The sequence below is a fragment of the Helicoverpa armigera genome, chromosome 7 (genome assembly GCF_030705265.1).
Source record: "Helicoverpa armigera isolate CAAS_96S chromosome 7, ASM3070526v1, whole genome shotgun sequence".
Classification (NCBI taxonomy): domain Eukaryota; kingdom Metazoa; phylum Arthropoda; class Insecta; order Lepidoptera; family Noctuidae; genus Helicoverpa; species Helicoverpa armigera.
Genome location: NC_087126.1, coordinates 11,647,560 through 11,668,621, shown reverse-complemented (window position 1 = coordinate 11,668,621; position 21,062 = coordinate 11,647,560). Strand labels below are relative to the sequence as shown.

Here is a 21,062-nt window from a genome sequence, read left to right as displayed (position 1 = left end):
GGAATTATGTCTTAGTTTGGTGTACAAGGAAAATGTGTGTTCTAAAGTTTGGTTAGTTTGGGGACGGCAATGGTTAGATTTTTTGTAATTGATGCGATTTTTGGGGTATAACATGAATAATCTTTTCTTTTTTTACAGGGATTCTTCTGAAAGTAGGAAACTGAATTTATTGAAATCAATAGTCATTGTCAGAAGGAAGAATGTGGTTACCAAACCACTTCAAGATTCACTAAGAGAGATAGTCTAATTTCGTCTGATAATATACTTACTTACCGTTTAAGTCTACCTTCACACTCTGGCCAGCCTAAACCATTTACATCCATCGCTTTTTTACTAACTACATGACAGAAGTCTTTAATACAAATCAAGCGATGTATGTACCTGGCTCCCATAAGTCGGCCATTGTGTGAAGGAGTTAAAAATACTGTTACCATAGATTTTCCCAACTACTGTGGTGATAACATCACCGGTGATGGATAGTGTTAGTGTCAATGATGTGGATGTCTAAGGTCCTATGGTATTAGACCTTACAGTGATGTCAGTGGTTAATCTATGGGTAGCATGCTTCTAGGGAGCTGTGGTTACCTTGAGCGATGTTACTAAAGGATATATGCGTTGTAAGGGCTAGATTGCTCGAGTTTGGTCTTAAGATATTTGAACCTTTTATCAAAACTTTTTCATAGCTGGTTAGTATGCATTTTGGCATAAGCTTTTGAGCAGACGTAAGCGGTTTTTTTTAATATTGTTACAGTTTCGGCCTTAAGACAGCTTGCCATGCTCATCCGTGCTAGCATATTAACCCATAATATAAGTACATGATTGGGTTCTAATAGATTAACATACAATAGTGACTGGTATGCAGAGCTTTAACAGCAGATTTTCAGCCTTATTGCAAACACATTGAAGTCGCTTTTTCAGTGACACTATAATAGGAATTAAAGCTCTGTAACGTATTCAGTTTTGACAAATGGTGGCACTAAATACCTGCTATAATTTATTTACAAAATGAAACTAAACTAACATACATTATACCTATATTGTACAGGTTTCTGTCCATTGCATCCCATGATTCCGTAGAGTAAATGATTCTCAGAAACTACATATTTTAAAAAATGATTCTTGTTTTTCTATTGAAACAAACGTGGTATACTCGTATATAGGTTAATAAATATTTGATTTGAATGTTGTAGTGTGACGAAAAATTCTACATTCTTCAAAGTGCGATGCAATGACCAAAACATTATCATTCTATGCTTTTCACTACATTGATTAATTCTAGAGGTTAATATGTTATGCAGTAGTATCTAAATACATTCGGTTAGCATATACATTGGTAAGTGGTCGATCATATGCGTTAGTACGATGTATGCGTTACAGATGGCGACACGATCGTGCAATGGCGACCAGACCTCGGTGTTAGGGGTCCGTTAGTACGATAAGGTGGAAGAGAGGGGCAGGCTCCAATGGGTTACATCGACGTTGTATAAATATTATTTTACTCTTAATAAGAAATTGACAGGAGTCACTTATAGGTCTGTCTATGATATTCTCATAGCATTATTTTATCATCAGAAGTCCTTTGATCATCCTATTGTATCCGTCAATAATAACTTTCCTAGCTTTAAACGGAATAGGATAATACTAAGGAAAAAGTAAAAACTCATATATTATTTTTCTTGGAGTCAAAATGACGGTTCCTTTCAACCCGAGACGGGATTTGACAAGGGCAGACAAAGTTAATGAGAGATACATAGCCCTCGCTTTAGGGTCAGGGTCGGCTTTGATGAAAAATTACCGATTCGGAAGATAAAGAATTCATAATTTTGGGTCTAAATAACAAAAAATAATTTCCATTTTGAAATGTTTATGCATGAATTTATTTCTCTTTTGTTTTGTAATTTTCCCTTTCAAGCCTTTTCACCGGTATTGAGTCGAGGAGTTTTGCCATGGAGCCGTGCCCCCCCACCACCAGATCCTGAGTACTGCGAGATGCGTCAGCATGTATCTAACCTGCTTGGCGATCGTATTTTGGAGCTCACTGATTTTCCTTGTCGTCTCCGATTCGCCGTTTACATTATTTGGATCCTGGGTCGTCCATCGAAAAACAAACATAAAATGTAAACTAAACGCTATTTAGTTTTTTGTTTGTTTAAAGCGGTTTTTTTCTATATATGTTTTACTGAATTCATAATTTGTAAAAGACACAAACCAGCACATTTAATCTTACAAAGAAACAGTATTTTTGTATTTTCGTTATTAAAAATTATGAACACAATAAAACATAGTTAATCAAAAAGAAAATACACACAACATACCTTTTCTGATGTAAAACGTAATACAAGTACATAACTCAAGCGCAAAAAATATGCTCATATCAGAATAGGTATGTAAATAATTTAGCACAATCACCATCCACTAAGGCTGCGAACACATCAACGGCAATGGAAAATCTAGAACTTTCGAATATCAAGATAACAGTAGTACCTACGTGACACTACGAGCGTGAAGTAGGTACTTAATAAAGAAAAAAAAAATCATCACTCTCTGACGGAGATAAAAGACCCTTTGTCTGACAAATTGAAAAGTTTACATTTCATAATAACCTTTGGTTCTTTCGAAGCTAGGTGCACGGTTTCAAGGAGTGGGTCCTATGTAGAAAAATTGCCAGGAAAGACAATAGATACCCTTTCAAAATATAAGCGTTTACTATGTTTGTAAAAATTAAAAAAAAAAAATTAAGGGAGCCTTTGATAAATTCGCAGCCTAAGCATCTAAAGGGATTAAGAACACATATTCTTCTGAGTGTGTCTCTTTATTTATTTCTGTTAGTGTCATGTACTGTGTGTATGTCAACATTTTACAGTTTTACAAGTTATTTATTATTTTGTGCTGTCTTCCCCGTGGGTTTTGTTAAGGATTGTCTATGATTACCAAACTCTTTGAGCATATAGTGTAAGATACACTTAGACTTTTTTTTATGAATATTTCTTATCTAATTAATAAAAAAAATACAAAACTTTTATCAAACCTGGGAACACTCAAAGAAAAGGAGTTAATTTCGAACATAAATAAGGTATTTTCAAAAACGAGCTTTTCTTCAATTTTCATATTTTTCATTTCAAGTAATGCACAGACAATCCATTCTATCTATCTAAGACAATCCCGACAGTGCAGCACATAATTAATATGTATAAATAGAGCTTGTACCCCAGTGTGTCCATACCTTAGTAGTTTGTTGTTCCCCGTTCTGTTCGGGCGAGCCGGTGGGTACGGTGCCGTTTTCCTTCGGCTTGTCGTCTTGTGATGATTTGTATTGCTGTAACTGGGGTAGTAATTTTATTTTAGTTATTGAGTTAGTTGACAGAAAAGGAAAAGTTATAAATCTGTATACATAGAATTAGCAGACCGAGAGAGAGTAGCCAGACCTAACTCTGAATTTCGTTGTTTAGTGGCCAATACTTACATATTTTTGTGGTAGAAGATCTAATAAATTAAATTCTATGTTTATTCAGCGCTTTCCATCCACACCAGTATTATAACGTTTGAATCGATTGAGATAAAATTTGGTATTATGTGGTACCGTCACATGAGTTTTGTATTCATGTGGGACCGTGAAGACGGAGATAGGTTAATAATTATCCAATGAGTAACTTAGTAGCCTCAAGACGCGGAAGAATCCATTCATCAATAACTTAACCAAACGAAGGCCTACCCAATCACAGCTGTTCATGTACATATGTATGATGATGATCACACAACACTATTATCCGTCACTGCTTCCCTCTAGACGCATGTACCATGAATGTCTGATGCACATGCCTGCAGGTCAGTTCGTCAACAGCTAATCAGACTAGCTGTAAGAGATCGGTCGTTTCGATCCAAGAGTTTCCTACTTTAATTCGATTTCAGACCAAAATGAAAAAAAATGGTGTACCTAATATCTACTTGATGAAAATGTCATGTTCAATTTTTAGTTCAATCATCAGTAGCTAGTTTCTTAGCATCATAATACAAGTCTATACTTTTGCAACTATTGTTACAACGAGATGTTCTAACATCTAAAAGGTCTACTTTTTAGACCTTATTACTAAGACATAGGGCATAAATTCCAACTTACTTCTTCCTTAGTGAGAGCTAGTTCTTCTTCGAGAGCGGTATTCCTCTCCAACGCCACACGTAGCCGCTCCCGCACCTGTAACACGTATCAATACATTTCATTACTTTTATTCATATTCCTAGTTTTATTTGAACAAATATTCACAACGAAAACTTTCGCTATTGCCGGCGAAATTGGGAGTAATATCTTATTTGCGTACGTGAGAATTGTACGCAAGTTTTCTTGTTATAGATAGAAGAATTGTGAAATTATGTTATGAATGACCTTTAGTTTTAGGTCATTACGGACTCTGTGAACCATATGGTCATAGTTGACAGATTGTCAGCTGTTTAATGACACAGAAACCAACAAAGTCAGTCTATCGCAGTATACTGCTATAGAGACAAGTTTCCCACAATACAATACCCGCTCCTCAATAAAGGAAAAGTGGACCATTCAACAATTGTCCTCAGCGATTAGGTTCATTGAGAGCCCCTCAAACATATCAAACCCCCGTAATACTCCGACTTAGTGAAATCCAGCTACTTAAGGAAGTATTACCTTTTCGTCTAAAGCCTTGTGATGTTCGAAGAGGCTCTTGAGCGCCTTCAGGACCTCGACTTCTGAGGAGACGCCGGACTGCGCGGCTGCTTGTCGCTTCACTACTGTCATGCGCAAGGAGCGCTCGTGTCTTGATACTAGGCATTCTAGGTGCTCTAGCAGTAACTGTAAAATTAAATTTTAATAAAATATTTAATACATATTGTAAAATAAAATATGTGAAGTGGCAAAGTTGATTTCACATAAATTATTTTCAGTTTCTTCATCATATAGTTAATTGCAGTTATAAATAAAGTCGGTTCTGCAATAGAACTGCATGCAATTGATTCATAAGAGATGATTTATTAACGTAATAGGATAATTAAAAGCCAGATTAACGTTTAAGAGGCATATAACTATATTCTAATCTTGGATAATTACAAAACAGCAAACATATAGATACAATACAAAAACAGGACAAAACTAAGCGTGCCGATTTCGACACACTTTGACCGAGGAGGCCGGGTCAACGACACTAGACGTGATAAAGAGATTAGTGGCTGATCGTAGCTTACTCGCCTCTCAAAATTGGGATGGGCCTTAGAGATAAACAACAAACGAGACTTAGGTGAGTTCTCCAAAACCAGATACGCAGAAGAGAGGTGCGATTGAAGCTCGGTCAAGGGTAAGAATTTTATAATGACAGCACAAAAATCAAGAATGTAAAGTGTCTCCAACATTCTGTGTAAGTACTTTAAAATATAAGATGTCCAAAATCTTGATATCGAAAACCAATACCGACTTATCGTATTCAAAACTGATAGAGCAATTTAGAACATTGAATTCAAAATTACACTTTAGATTCAACCAAGGCTTTTGACACAATACACACCAAAGATTTTAGTGTAGAATACTAAAAGGGATCACACGATAAGCGCTAATCTAGTTAGCGCATCAAATTCAATCAAGTGCTGAAAGCCCGAGAGACCTAGGCCCCGGCGGTCTACAAGCGGAACGTCGTGAATAATTCAACGTCTTTCAGCGAATAGCATCGACACCTTTTATATGGGCCACTAATAGAGGAAGCTATTTTAATGTCATAATATATCAGGGTAATATAAAATCGATAATGCTGCGTTATTACAGGAGATATTGTTTTTTATGACATGTCATTGGGGATAAAGATTCTTAAAGATTTCAGACACGTGATAAAGCAGACAAAACTTTTATAGAGTTGCTGAATCATAGATTGTGTTTGTCAGCTTGAAAATTTTAGAGGCAAGTGGAAAGTGGATGTTGAAGTACTCATAAAAGATGTCTTATGAGCACTTTCTCACTGTGTGAGTACAATTGCAATTTTGTTTATTCAATCTGCAGATGGTGACAGCTTCAATAACCCCGAATATTCCCAAAAGGTTTTAGATCCCCAAAATTGGATGTCATCAATGACCAACCCCATTAAAATCTTCTCAAAATTAAATTAAATAAGCGGGTGACATTGCTTTTGTCTAGTTCATTATATGAGTAACAATGGCCGACCTTTTATCATGAGCAGTGTGCCTGTCCTGCCATCTACGAGTATATGCGGGCTGAGTTAATGAACGCCACCGAAAATATAGTTGGCATTCTTTTAAAATACTGTATTATTTAAGTAGCAAAAGAGTTGGCTGCTTATCTATTGTAATGCAGTCATATTCACCTGAGGCAATTGGAAAAGCCAGAGGTACACTTAGTTGTGAACTTGAGTTGAATTTGTTGTTTGAAATGCTTAGCTTAATTTACCATATCTTCTCAAGCAGATATATACGGAGACAAGATTAAATTCTCATCTTAATCTTTCCGAAAAAAATATTTACCACAGGCACGGTTTTAATATAAGAAAAGTGAAACCCAACTCCTTATATTAAAACGTGAGATTCGCTCAGCCAAACTGCAAAGCGTCGAAAAGCTGTAGAAATATTTTCTTCAACAAAATACTCGTAGAATTCGAAAGTGAAAATTGTATTAAGATGTGAGATTGGTTGAAGAGGGTCCACGAGTGCACTACATTTGGCTGGCTGAGCGTTGTAACGGGTTCTCGCCTCTTTAAAGTTATTTGCGTGATGTGCACTCCGTTCGGACCAGGGAACAACTGTGTCGGTGTCAGCTTTATTCAATCTAGGTTTAATGTTGTTTAAAGTCGGCATTGGTTTCTTGAACTTTCGATGTTGTTAATAAACTCTTAATTATTTTTGAGTAAATGTGTATAACTTACCCTGGTATTGTTTCTCTCTGCTTTGAGCTCTGAAATCTCCTCTTCCCTTTCGAGGAGTTGTTCTCTGGCCTGATTGAGCTCTTTTGTGAGTGTTGCGAATTCCTGCAGACAAAGAAAAATAATTGCTTTAGAAAATTATGTGATAGCTTTCCGTAGAGCTCGCTTTCAATTGAGTATAAGGTTCTATAAAGGGTACCTAGACAACGATACTATTCAACAATAATAAACCGGCCAAGTGCGAGTCGGACTCGCGCACCGAGGGTTCCGTACAAATCCTGTATAGATAAAAAGTGAGTCTCGCGCCAACCGTTCAGTTTAGAACAATCATAGTTTTGATTATTTTGTGAGACCAAAATAGTTAATATTTTTTATTTTATAATATAACTAAAATAGTAGGCCAGTACCTTGTAAAAGTTATTTTATTAAAGTTATTCATATACAACATTTTGTAGTCATCATTCAGAAATCTGATTGAAAATAGCTAATTAAGGTCATTGGGCATATCTGACCCATTTTGTAAAAACTGGCGGACATGAATCAAAGTAGTTTTAAATCGTGGAGAATGGTATGACGTTTCTTTGAACATAAATATTTTATCAAAATTCCATGGAGACGAATGTCCAGGATCGTTTGAAAAATATAAAAGACAAGCAGTTTCAGAGCATTGTACAGGTTGCAATGCTAGTTTTTATTGTTAAAGACTTTTCATAAAGAAGGAGGATGTCAATTCGGATGACCAGGATCTGATGAGGATCTGGAAACCCTGAGAAAACGAGGGCAACTCTTGAATATTGTAGGCACGTGAGTCAAAACCAGACATGTGAGTGTATTTTTGAGGGTACTGGTAAACAGTGAAAGTTTTTAGCTGATTTGATAATGGAGACTACAGAGAGTCGAGGGAACTCCTGAACGGTATGTTGCAACTACCACGTGTTTGGGCTTATTTTATTCGTATTGGCGAAGACTTTCCACATAGATAAGTTTGACTGCCATTTTGGGATCGATAGCAAAGATCAGATACCTATAGTTATGGGAACTCCTTTACAATTTATAACGTAACCTTGTGTTGGAGCTTATTTTATTTTAGGTGATGAGAATTCAGTACTAATGGGATCTTTTATTTTTGAGGGATTAATCACCTAACGAGCCCCAGTTTCAGGTTTTTTTCGAAACTGCCTGACGACTTGTAACTGTCGAATTGTAACAACGACTGCTAGAGTGTAGGATTCGGGGCTGCTGGCTTTACGTTTCTAGAGCCTTGACAAAAGTGTAATTCTGTCCTATTCTTTGTTTTATAAAGTCGGCTTTATTTTATTTTGTAGCATTTTACAAACAAATCCAACTTCAAACATATAAAAAAGCAACAAGAAAACAAAAGCAAGAAAGAAATTAAAAAGATGATAGGTGCATCGGTCTAGAAGTCGGTGTCTAGAGAATGCATCTATATTTATTTAACCACCGAGATCTAGACCGATGCATATAAACAGTTTTCTTGTTGTTTTTAGAAGATGTTTTTTTTTTTGTAAAAAGTTTTTATTTTTAACTTTTGTGAAAAGTTCTCGTCAATACGAATAATATAAGCCCAAACACGACGTTACTAAAACATACCGTTGAGGAGTTCTCTCGACTTTTTCACGTCTCCATCATCAGGTAAGCTCTAAACCTTCACTGTTTGATAGTATCACCAGACATACATCTGAGAATCAAGTTTTAATCCTATGCATGCCTACAATTTCTGATAATTGCCCTCGATTTCTCAGGATTTCCATCATCAGATCCTGACCTGATGACAATGGAAATAAACGGCGAGTATACTCTTTTACTACAAAGAAATGTTTTCTCAAATCCGTCAAACTTGGTCGTTTAAATTCCCCATTGAAATGAGGAAAATATTTGATTTGATTTGATAATATTTTAATATTTTATGTAACTTCAAATTTATCATTTTCGCAATTTTTCCTTTATCTGTACTATATAACGGTGCTTCTTGCCGAATTTCAAGATTCTGAGTTCACGGGAAGTACCTTGTAGGTTTTGATTCCCTAGCGTGTGACGGAAATTCGTCTAAGGTGTCGGTATAACTGCTGTATCTTTTGATCGCGTTAACTTAGAAGTTTGATTTTTTCACTGCCTAAAGGGACACTAGACCTAGGTATTTGGTATAAATTTCAATTTGATACCTTTATCCGTTTGTGAGAAATAAGGTAGTAAGTTTCATTTTATTAAAATATTTTTTTTTACATTATATAACTAAAAAAATGAGATTTTCGTAATTTTTCCTATATTTGCATTATATGACAATGCTTCATGCCAAATTTCAAGACTCTGAGTTTACGGGAAGTAACCTGTAGGTTTTGATTCCTTTGCGAGTGTCGAAAATTTGTTGAAAATATCGACATAATCGGCTGTACCTTTTGATTGGCTTTTCTTAGAAGTTTGATATTTTCACAGCTTAAAGGGACAATAGACCTGAGTATTTCATGTGAATTTCAGCTTGATACGTCCACGCGTTCTTGAGATAAAGGGTCTCGACAGACAGACAGACAGACAGACAGACAGACAGACAGACAGACAGACAGACAGACAGACAGACGGACAACAAAGTGATCCTATAAGGGTTCCGTTTTTTCCTTTTGAGGTACGGAACCCTAAAAAATCGAATGGCAGGTGTACTGTCGCAAACTGCGCTTAAAAATTGCAGTATAGATAAAAGAAAACACACTTTTTGAACAGTTTTATTACTTCAATACTTATAGGAAATGGTAGAAGCAAGTTGTTTGAAATCTGAGGGCACGGCAGTGCCCCAGCCAAGACTCGAGCAAAACGGGCACGGCCGTACCATCTTTTCTCGAAGCGTTTCGCGGCTATTTCAGCCCTCTGTATCTTCCATGTGAACAAAGCTAGGAGTTTAAGTTTTCGATGACCAAGAGTAAGTATTAGAACAAGCTCAGTCTCAAAATTACAAGATATTTGAATAAATAGTTTACGAGTTATGAACGATCAAAGTTACACCATTTTGTCACTGACTCACTCACTGACCGATCATCAAAAGTCTAAGGTACTTCTAGCAAACTTAGAACCTTCAAATTTGGCACCAAGATATGTTATTAGCTACATATAAAGGGAAAATTATAAAAACCTTAAAACTTAAAAAAAAATAGGAAACAAATTTATATTTGCGGTTTTTCAAGAACATTGTGTATGTATTTTGACTGCATTGATAACTTTGTTATTTATTTATGTACAAAATGTTACTATTAGTTTTATTGTTACGTAGTACAATATACCACTATTGTTATTATGTATTGAATATACATACATATGAATAAAAAAGCTAGATTATTATGAAATGAATAATGATAAAATCCAGATAAAATCTTTCATATTAATGCAGTGCAATAAATACTGCATGCTCGCTCGATAGATGGCGTTGTTCTGGTCTAAATCGCGCTATGGTTTCGTTACATAGCTTAGTTACATAAGTAGTACTTAAAAAAAAAAAACATGTGATAATGCCATTTACCTCTGAAATAGATCTCTTTTATTCTAAAAGATATTCGATTCAAGAATTCGAAATGTATTAGTTTATTTTTAAAAAATGTTGTTTACGTGCTACTTTAGGTGTACAAAAGTTTGTTATATATTTTCTTGCATGTAAGTTAATTTAATTTGTTATATACTTAGAGAAGAAAGAGACCTACAAAAAATAAATGAGATCCCACCAAAAACATTGAATGTAAAAAAAGCCAATCCTCTACGCAATTCCTCCACCGTAAAAAGTTTTGAGATCGCATAGAAGCCAAGTCCTGTTCAACATTATTTGTAATAATATATCAATATTTTGTGACTATATCAATAGTTTTGTTCACATTACAATAATATTGTCTTGGCCATGAGCACAATAAACTATAAATATAATACAGCATATCTTGGAGAGGTGAAAGTCAAACATGAAGTTTAAAATCAAATAATTAAATACTTTTAGTTTATTCGATTGTTACTAAATGACCGACAGTCAGTATCATGCAACATCAATGAACTGCACATGAACTATGGCGCATGTTTAGTCCATGGTGATCTCAAATTCCAATCAGTCCAATCGTAAAATCATGTCCATATAAAATTTATCAATTCAACACATTATTTCAAGGAGCGACTTTTAACTTGTGCTCATGGCCAAGACAATATTATTGTAATGTGAACAAAACTATTGATATAGTCACAAAATATTGATATATTATTACAAATAATGTTGAACAGGACTTGGCTTCTATGCGATCTCAAAACTTTTTACGGTGGAGGAATTGCGTAGAGGATTGGCTTTTTTTACATTCAATGTTTTTGGTGGGATCAGTTTATCTGAGTGTAGGTAAGAAGATTTGAGTCCAGCCGAGATAGTTCAGGTGCACCTCAAAGTTTAAGCCTCTCGAGGGAGAACGGGGTCGCGCAACTGACACGGAACGAAGCCAGCGTCCAACAGGATGAAGTTATCTTTGTAACGGCACAAAATAAAGCAAACAATAATATTTGTTCAACTGGAGGTATTTGTACGTGAGATGCATCGTGAGATAGTGGGAAGTTAACATTGTCAACTCTCACTAGCTAGTTTTAAAACAGAACATATTAAAGGATTTTAAGCCGTAGGTTACGAAAGTAACCTTCCAACAATTCACCGGCAAATTCATCGTCCCAAAATTAAATGTCTGCGATAAAATAAATTAAACTCCAGAGCTTTTAGCGTAGTCCTTGAAATAGATTCAGAACACTCGTATTCATTTCCACGTATTCACGTTTTGTTAATGCAATCGGATTATGTTAGCTAGTGGAGATTGGGTGCATATCAGTATCAGGATCGTTTAGTACTCTTAGTCGGGTCATTGGCCTTCTGCAAAATTTTTGCTTGAGGTCATCGTGCCTTCATATATTTAATTTAGCACATAATTCAAATGCAAGGAGCAAAGGCTAGCTTTTAGCAGTGGACATAAACTTGGCAAATGGATCCCGCATATTCTAGCGGCTAATTAACTACCTCCCTTGTATCTCCATGAATTATAAAGCCACAGCCAGTCCTTAATATTTTAATAATGATGGTTAACTATACGGTGAAATACAGCGTGTAGTTAGTAATATAGTGGCGGTTAGTTCCTGGCAGTTTCATAATAGTTGATTAAATCTTAAGGTCTTAGCTGCGAGCAATTTCCACAAAAGCGATTGCGTTTGAAACTGCTAATGGAAATCTGTTATACGCATTCCTCCAACCTTAAATTAAACTTTGCATTACATAGGGGTTTAGTTAAAAAAAAAAACATTTCCTTACACAAACAAATATCAATCTGAAACTTGTATACGAAGTACAAACAAACAATGAGTTTTTTGTCACCGTCTCTTTACAGCTCCCTAATACCTCATTGGAAGACAGTGTACTGCAATCTTAATGCCCACAAACAGTGCATTTCCAAGATCACAGTACATGGCGGCATGCTTTACTGGCTGCACGTCTCACTTTTATAGTCGGCCTGCAATGTACAACGTTGTAAAATATTCTATATCGCTTTCTGTATGTTCCTAATACATGTTAGAGAGTAGTTTATGTCCTCGCATCAAGGCTGTATAGGTAGAATAAGATTGTTTCTCTATGCAGATTAAAGTACGTTTGAAATTGTATAGAGAAAAGTTAACTTCCACCTCTCGTTGCAGCCAATTACTTGTAGCAGATAAACAGAGCAATAAATAAGCCAAGCATAAAACGTACCCACTATGAAAAACTGCCTGTGAACGTCAATAATTCTACTCCTGCGAAAAAATATGCGCCTATATTTAGTTTTCAATCTTCATAAACCTATAAAATTGGCGCCTCGAGACTTACGACAGGAAAAGCATCTTTGTAGGCGAACAAATAAGCTACATGTATCTTATTCCCACATCCACTTCAGTATTCACGAAGTAACCTAATCAGCGAAGCCTTTGACTCCTTTTAACCGGATCAAACTTGTTATCAGCGGATCTTACGTGCAGAGTTATGTTCCTCCAATAAATCGATCAGGCTCCACACTTGAGGCTGTAAATTAAGGAGGATATCGCAAAGCCTTCCGACTGCAGTCACGTCGATAGATAATGCTGGAACGCCGTGGTCGGGGAAAGGTATTTCGTGTAGTCATATTTCGTATTAGCGTGAACAATTGAGAATTATTATGGGCTGTTTGAGAGTAAACACTTGCGTGAGGATTTAAACCTTCTTTGGGTTCCTCTTTCCTGTTTCAAAGTTTTGATAAATTGTAAAAAGAGCTTACAAGAGATTCTTTGTTGCTTCATAATTTAGAGGTGCTCTCGACTTGTTTGTTGTAATTAATTGTTGTTAAAAGCCTTTTCAAGTAAGACAATTAATGTAGCTATTGTGTTGTGCCGACACGCCAGAGCCAGGCATTGAATATGTGTATTAACGGTGAGTAGATCAAAAGATGAAACCACGTTTCAGTACTTTATCTTCAGTTTAACACACACTTAATAACAAAGAGCATGCGAATATTACTTTCTTTATATACTTGGGTCCAAAAGTATATGTAATTTAACAATTTTTAATTTTAAAAAGGCTTTACTTCCGACCTAGCGCAAAATGTTTTTCTTTACTTTTGATCTTCATCACGATTGCCGAATTCATACACCCATTCGCTTACAGAGCAATAGAGCCTATCCCAGGCAATAAATAAGGTAGTACTATATCGGCGCTTCATTGGACCAATTCTGCTTATCCTATTTCCAGTAATAGTGCACAGTGGGCGGGCCCCATCCCAAACCACCCGGTGTCATCGTCCACGGCGCACTTTGCACCCCGCGGCGTGCCAAATGAAAGTAACCTTTGACGAAGGCACACTCTGTGTGATTCATGAAATATTTTATGTCCATTCATCGTAGTGAGACAGACCACAGGTTATCCCATGTATGAATCCACATATTAATTAGTCAAATCCTGTAAACGATGACACCGCTTGCCTCAGAGGATCACGAATATCAAGACAGTTTCCAAGACGAAAAAGGACTACCACACAAGGTTTTAAACCTTGTGTGGTAGTCCTTTTTAAAATCAGTTATAATTCTAACTATATTCTACAGGTATAATAGATTATTTGTATAGCCTTATATCCTTTCAGTAGTAGTTGTTCTTCTGATCTCCGCGTTTATTGAAAGCGTTGTATTGACAGCCTCACAGATCTATCGAGTTGTTTATTCGCTTTCATTTGTCTGTCGTCCTTGTCATGCGGCTGCGGATGGTGAACAATGCTTATTTATCGTTTGAATCGATGATTTTCTCTTCAACACTGTTCTCAGGTGTTTTATGATCGTTAAAGGAGTTAGTTGTACTGCAGTTGTTAAACTACATATCGACTTTATACTAAGCACCCACCATTTCTTCTTATCGAACGCATTAGGACTCGGTGAACTAAGTAAGCGATACAGTTTCAATGGTATCTCTTGGAAGTGGGTACAATTGAAAATTCTAGCCGTGTCTGGGCAGAAAACTCGTGTCTGGCATGCTGCCAGTAACACCTGAAACACATGTCTGAGGGTAGCGATAAGCTGCCGCAACCAACGATATTGTAATCTTTGGCTGATGTAACAGGTTTGAGCTGACACTGCAATTTGTATTCTAATCTTATGGACAGGTTAAATATTATGTCCATCATCCAATACCTATATGTAGTATCTTTACGAAATATGACTGTAGCAAGCATCTTTTACAGGTCATATTGGCAGTCTGTAATTTCATACACTGTTTAATTCTTTTTGCAATCCATCATCGAATATTACCGACAGATTGGATGATGTATGGCCGAAAATAAAAGCCTTTATCATACGCCCTTTTTTGTAGTCAGGTAAAAGTATGTAAATCTTGACAAATGACGTGATGAAGCAGTCGCCCTTGTTTTACCAGGGTCAGGACCACGTGGTGACCCATGGCCCAGTGAAGCCGGTGGAATTTCATTAGCAGATCATCGTGTAGAGCATGGCAGCTAGTAATTAAGCAGAAACATGAATAGTTTGCATGTCATTACATATAATAGATGGGATGACATGTTATCCTTGAAACTATACTTTTAAACTTTGAAGGTATTGGCAGGAACAAGGTTTGTCTATCGTGCAGGTTCTAGTTCCAGTTCAACATTACGGATTGTCATTTTGTACGCTTTTGACTTTACTGTGATAAGTTGTTTGCATGAATAAATTCTTTCTGATATTCATAGATCTAATAGAAGGCTGGACGGATGTTTCCTAAACGAAAACTGTGACTCTTACCACGAGAAGCCACAAAACTATTCATCCAGGAATAACAAAGCAATTTGCAACTGCCATCCGAACCAGCTCGACAAATACAAACAGTCACAACAAAAAGGGCACAAAACAGCATCGTCCAATGTTCCAGAAGCTTCGAACATTTATAATTACACACTTTCCACCTCCCAAGGCTCATTCACACATTTCCCGCATAAGTTCAATTTCCTTTTACAAACATAACGTGCCAGTTGTTCCAATTAGCGCCGGCTAGTTTCAACCGAATCAATTTCCGGCGATACGGACAAAAAATATATATTAAACATGACACTCGACACACAGCGGTGTTCCGGAATGTTCGAGACCATTCGAGAACGTTCGGGATCGGTTTTTACGGCTTTCAAACGGGATGAGCGAGATGATGACGCTGTACATTGCCACTGTGTATTTTGTCAGCTCATAGCGGTTTCGATTGTGGTCCGTTAAATTATATTTGGCGATAAGCTCAGGAAATGGTTTTTCAATAAACTGTTTTGAGGTTTTCGGGTGGAACTAAATTGTGGGTTTAGGATTATTGTTTCAGATCAGGGTGTGAATGACGGGCTAGATAGTTCATATTTTGCAATTGTTTGCTTTCTGAAGTTTTGATCATCCACGTTTTACCAAATTGTACTTTTATCAATTTTACTTTTTCTCTTCACTTAATGGTCTTTTAAAAGACTTAATTGCCAATTCTAGAGCACCCAGTGAAGCGTAAAATCTGTCTGAATATATAATAGGTTATTTAGCGCCGGGCCGTAATCTATTCTTGGCCATTCAGTCTGTCCACAGTTCCACAGGCAATCGGATTTGTTACCAGATTGCCTCGATCGCTGAATTAAATAGCAGTCTACAATTGGTTTCGTTCAAAATATTTTTATTTTTAGCTATCATGTAAATTGGACGCGCTAATTGAATTTGATCGAAAGGTATTGACGCAGAGGCGTTTGATGCAGTTGAATCAGAATCAGAGATGAATAGACTTATATACTTAACTTACAAATACACCACATAAATCTAGGTTTTATACAATACGAGATATCAAGATAAGACCTCAAAAGTAAACCCAACTGAACATAAAGCCAAACTTCTCCCAACTCATGACAAATAACGTCTATTCTCCATAACTCGGCTTCCAAATGAAAAAGTTCAAAGTGAAAGACAAATCTGGAGGCGCGGCACATGACGGCTAAGTTTAAAGAATAACGCACAAGTAAAGTATAAACTAGGTTGTGCAAAGAAAGTGTGTGGAAGTTGTTAGCGGTAGTTGGGAGCAAGTATTGTCTGTCGACGCGGCCGGCAAATTGAATCAAATCCCTACGAAGGCTGGTGGTTTGATGCCTATGAACGTGTATTACGTAATGGTTTGTGCACTATGTTCCTTTACAGCACTGTTTCATATCATGTCGATTTATTTTGATTTAATTTTTATATTAGGGGAAAAAACGCAAAATTAAATAACTTTTTTAAATTAATATAAATTAAATTATATCTTGTTCGTTTTCACTATGCTAAATGAATGATAAATTAACATTTCATCAGCATCGGATATAATTTGTCACGCTTATGTCATTTAAATGCAATTGGGCAGCAATATAATTTCAATTAAATCACAAATATACGAAAAAGGGGCCACATTGAAATTGAGCTAACACGTACGCTAATGGATTCGCTTAATTTAAGTTTTTCTCTGTGTATACTCATCTGATTAACATAAAAGTAAAGCGCTGAGCGACTTTCTGGAGGAAATTAATTCGCATTTAGTACAAAGACCTTTCACAGCACACACGCGTTCTGAGACGACCTAATTACTTTCACCGTGTAATTATACACTTACAAGTTACTTGAGAACGTTTAATACTTTATTGTTAACCTTTTACCAAGTATTTAAGCCTTTAATATTTATTTTACGCGTTTGAAGGCTCCTCAAAAGCCTCCTGTTTACCGCCAGAGAAAGCCACACAGCGCCTTTGCAGTTTCGTAGAGCATAAATTTCTTGGAACCAAAATAACCACGTAATATTGTAAGGCATTTATTCAGCACGTACGAACACTAAGTAGACGAAATATTATAGACAGTCTGCCTTCAATTATGATTTCAAGAGAAAGCACCCTTTGAAAGCTTCAAATGTAAGGATACAGACAAGTTTGTAGTTCTATTTACTAAAAAGTATAAACGACGAGTATAAAGTGGCATATTACCTGTAACAGCGCAGTATGCACGCGGCACGCGCAAACGGCGCCATTCTTGCGCGCGCAGGGCGTGCCAAGCCACGCGCACGCGCCGCCGCCGCGCTTCATCGCGCGCGACCATCCCTCGCGCGCGTTGACTACGCGCTTATGTCTTATGCACGCATTTTTGTATCACTAGCACTTTGATTGTTGAGCCACTTTATTTAAGAAAGTTTCATAGCTTATTTGTGAGTTACTAGTTAGGTTAAATGTCAAAAATTATCTTCTGCAAGTTAACAATTTTGGTCACGTCAATTTGAGGAAATAGACAGCCTGACCAGTCACCGTCTCACATAACACAAGATAATTTACGCTTGGCTTGTTTTAGTAATCTCTCCGTATCTCATTCAAAATGTACACAGCTTTGTTTGTAAGATCATTTAATACTTCCGCTCTGTTCGCAAGACGATTCAACTAAACTAAACAGAATGTTTGTTGTCAAGTTCACTTGGCTACTAAATCAGGTGCCGAGTGAAAGATACCGCATCCTTAGCTTATTGAAGTTGCTGTACATCGCTTTAGCTATGAAGATCATTCATCAAAATTGTCCAAATTGACATACCCAAAGCTAGTAAGTACATCATTTTTTGGAGTATAAAAAACACATGGCTACGCATATCTTCCTTGATTGACAGTTGATTACCAAAAGACCCGGGGTATATTACCCGAAACCGAAATGGAATTTCCCTTCACGCCACAACTGACAAATCGCCTTAACCCCGACATGTATCTATCAGCTTTCACTTTAACCCCACCGTGCAGCGTGCAGAGCGTCGTAAACCACGCCAATTACCGCAGCCCCGCCGGGCCCCCTGTGGGCCCCACTGGGCCCCAAGCGACCACCACAGCCAGGAACAGACTGCAGTATTAATGAGATATGTCAAAATTGTTCCTTGCTGTTTGCCGATTGTTGAGAGAGCAATTTTGGAGTTAGATAAATTGTTCAAAACGTTTGTACCGAAATCATAAAGATGGAATATAACGACATGGAGAGCCGAATAATGTAAATAGATGAAACTGTTATGAATTTAAATAAGGAAGTCATCAAATTAAACAGAAACCATTTTTCATAATTACAAAACTCTGGAGGACCCCTTGGTCTTTAAGTGTTTTCATTCTAATTCTTGCCCTCAATAACATGTTATTTTTCAGTATTCCGTCTGTTTTTACGGGGGCACTTCACTTTGTCACCCCTGAGACTGAGCACTCCCCTAAACCATTATTCATGAATATTCCGCCTTCACTTAAAGAGAATAAAAATAAGCAATCTTTGTTACTTAGTAGACGTTTTGTCTTCAGAAAAATGGAGCAATAATCCCCTTGTACCTGATACGTTTATAATGGAAGCTGGTTTAATCGGCGAGGCAATAAAACAATAAGGAATGGATACATATTGCAGGTCCGGTGCAATACGGGGGATTTACAGCCGCGTCAAAGCGTTTGCGGACGACGACGCGACGTACCTAGTGTTCATAGGATTTAGAAGATTGCTAAGTTATTAGTTGGCAACGGATAAATACGGCTTACAGACTTTTTCATTTTGTTTGGGTATGTTGTCGTTTTCAAAGGAAAATGACAAAGTTTCAAAACAGGTTGGTATTAAAAATATAAACAAATATTTAGAAGAAGAAACTATTGGACATTGACAATATTGTTTATCACGGATCATGGTCCTAAAAAGGTATGAAAATTTTGTTCCAATTAACAATAAGCTGACTGGAGAGAGGATTAGTTGGCTTTAAAAAGGTTCTCCTTTTATTTTAACAACACAACACATGGACTTTCTCACATCAGATTTTTACTATTACAATTTATGTAATTGTAGGGAGGTAATTTGAGGGAATAACTTAAAAATATTGGCGTAGTGCCCTTATGTATGGAAATGATAACACAGTTTTCAATATTTCACATAGATTTCTAAACAATCCTGATATCATAAACAGCAATATGTATTCATATTCACCGTTAACAACAAACTGCAGTACATCGCACGGCTTTATTATTCCGCTTGTCTGTCTGTCTTGCCAACCGCCGCCGCAGTGGAGGTTGCAACTTTTGTGAGCGCTCGCATCGGCTGCGAGTCTGAGGTTTGTTTCAAATGTTACGTCGCTTGTCTATTTCGATGTTTCACTCCAGCTTTGTGGGAGAATATAATGTCTTGTTGTGTAATTCTGCACCTCAAGAAGAGATCGAGTTTAACGTGAGTGCATAATTTGCAGTTTTGCATGTTTAATTATTTGTGTTTGTGTGTTCGCTCTAATGGCTTTAATGAAGAATCAGATAAGACAAAAGCAAGTAGGTAGTCCTTTTGAATATGATATCACCAACGTAAGTCTTTAAAATATTGAAGAGATTTAAAAATGATTGATACTAAATTGATACTATGAATAAAAAGTACAGGATATTAATTCGATCGTATCTAGGCATAAATGAAAGAGATTAATGTATACGCCACTTTGTATCAAGCCTTTGACAGTCATGCGAGGATAATTCTCAGCATGAAATAAAACGATAATTAAAATATATGAGAGAGACGGATCAGAAATTTAATAATATGGAACTAGATCCTGAAGGCTGGATGGAAATGACAACAGTTTGGAGAGTGCTTTTAAAAGTAACTGGACACCTCGCCATCGAGACATGCCGCGGTAGTGTGTACCGAGTGAAGAGTGTCGGGATGTTCCGAGTGGTCGAGATGTTGGCGTAGCCGTGATGGATAATAAGTGCCGAGTGAAATGCTATAGCACCTGCCTGGATGTTGACATAATCTATTCTTAATATGTCTGAGGTGTAGTGGTGGGCTATTGCGTGATAAAGTTTGCGAAAAGTAAAGATGCCGATGTTGAGGGAGAAATTGACGGTGCCAGAGGTAATTCAATAACCTTACATACGCGTAGAAAATAAAGGGCATGAAAATAGTGCACACTGAGGTAACAGTGCTCTAAATCTCTCCATTATATTACTTCACACATAATGTTTAATGCTGTTTATGTTCCCAAAAAACAAGATGTAAATCAGCCGGGGAACACAATAATTAAGAGTTAGAGCGGCAGGGAGTCCCAATGTTCCCTTTTTATAATAACGTTGCTAAATGCCGAACACGAGCGCACACCCGGCACGTATGGCACGAATTTACAAAACAACGAAATCTCTTGTCTGACACACAGGAAGATGGGTTCGCGTTTAATGAGAAGTATGTATGCCGGCTTTTGTGGGAGACTTCAAAAAAGGATTTGGACCCATCGTTTGTAGCTTATGTTTGCGAATGGAGTATCTTTGATGAAAATGAAGATGCTACCTCATAATATCCGTCATAATATGACGAAGGCGGACGTTTTTGAAAGGAGAAATTATAATTTAGGACGCATTGAAAAGGATTTTTATTCATATGTTATCTTTAATCGTGTCTTATGAAAAATATAAAATTGCTGATGCGATTTCCATGTTGAATTGACCCCTTGAAGGTTTTCTTATCCATTGATATCTTACTCAGCATATTACGTGACTAGAAAAACGCCGTCAAATTAGTTGGGTTACCGTATATTTCCTTAGCAAGGCGAGCCTCGCTAACTAGTCCCGATCCCCGAGACCTGGCGTGTCGGGGGTCGGATTGCACAATTTTTCCATACAATTA

The 21,062-nt window shown here is 36.9% G+C and overlaps 1 protein-coding gene across 1 annotated transcript in view; it reads right to left on the bottom strand.

Annotated features, from left to right (window-relative positions):
• Positions 1 to 21,062, bottom strand: part of LOC135116639 (liprin-alpha-1-like) — a 130,862-nt gene that overhangs the window by 22,324 nt on the left and 87,476 nt on the right. Inside the window, exons 2-6 of the mRNA XM_064035683.1 lie at positions 6,891 to 6,992; positions 4,658 to 4,822; positions 4,118 to 4,192; positions 3,224 to 3,322; positions 2,011 to 2,085 (exon numbers count right to left, since the gene is read on the bottom strand). Of these exons, the coding sequence (XP_063891753.1) occupies positions 2,011 to 2,085; positions 3,224 to 3,322; positions 4,118 to 4,192; positions 4,658 to 4,822; positions 6,891 to 6,992 (516 nt within the window). The remainder of the gene's footprint in view (positions 1 to 2,010; positions 2,086 to 3,223; positions 3,323 to 4,117; positions 4,193 to 4,657; positions 4,823 to 6,890; positions 6,993 to 21,062) is intronic.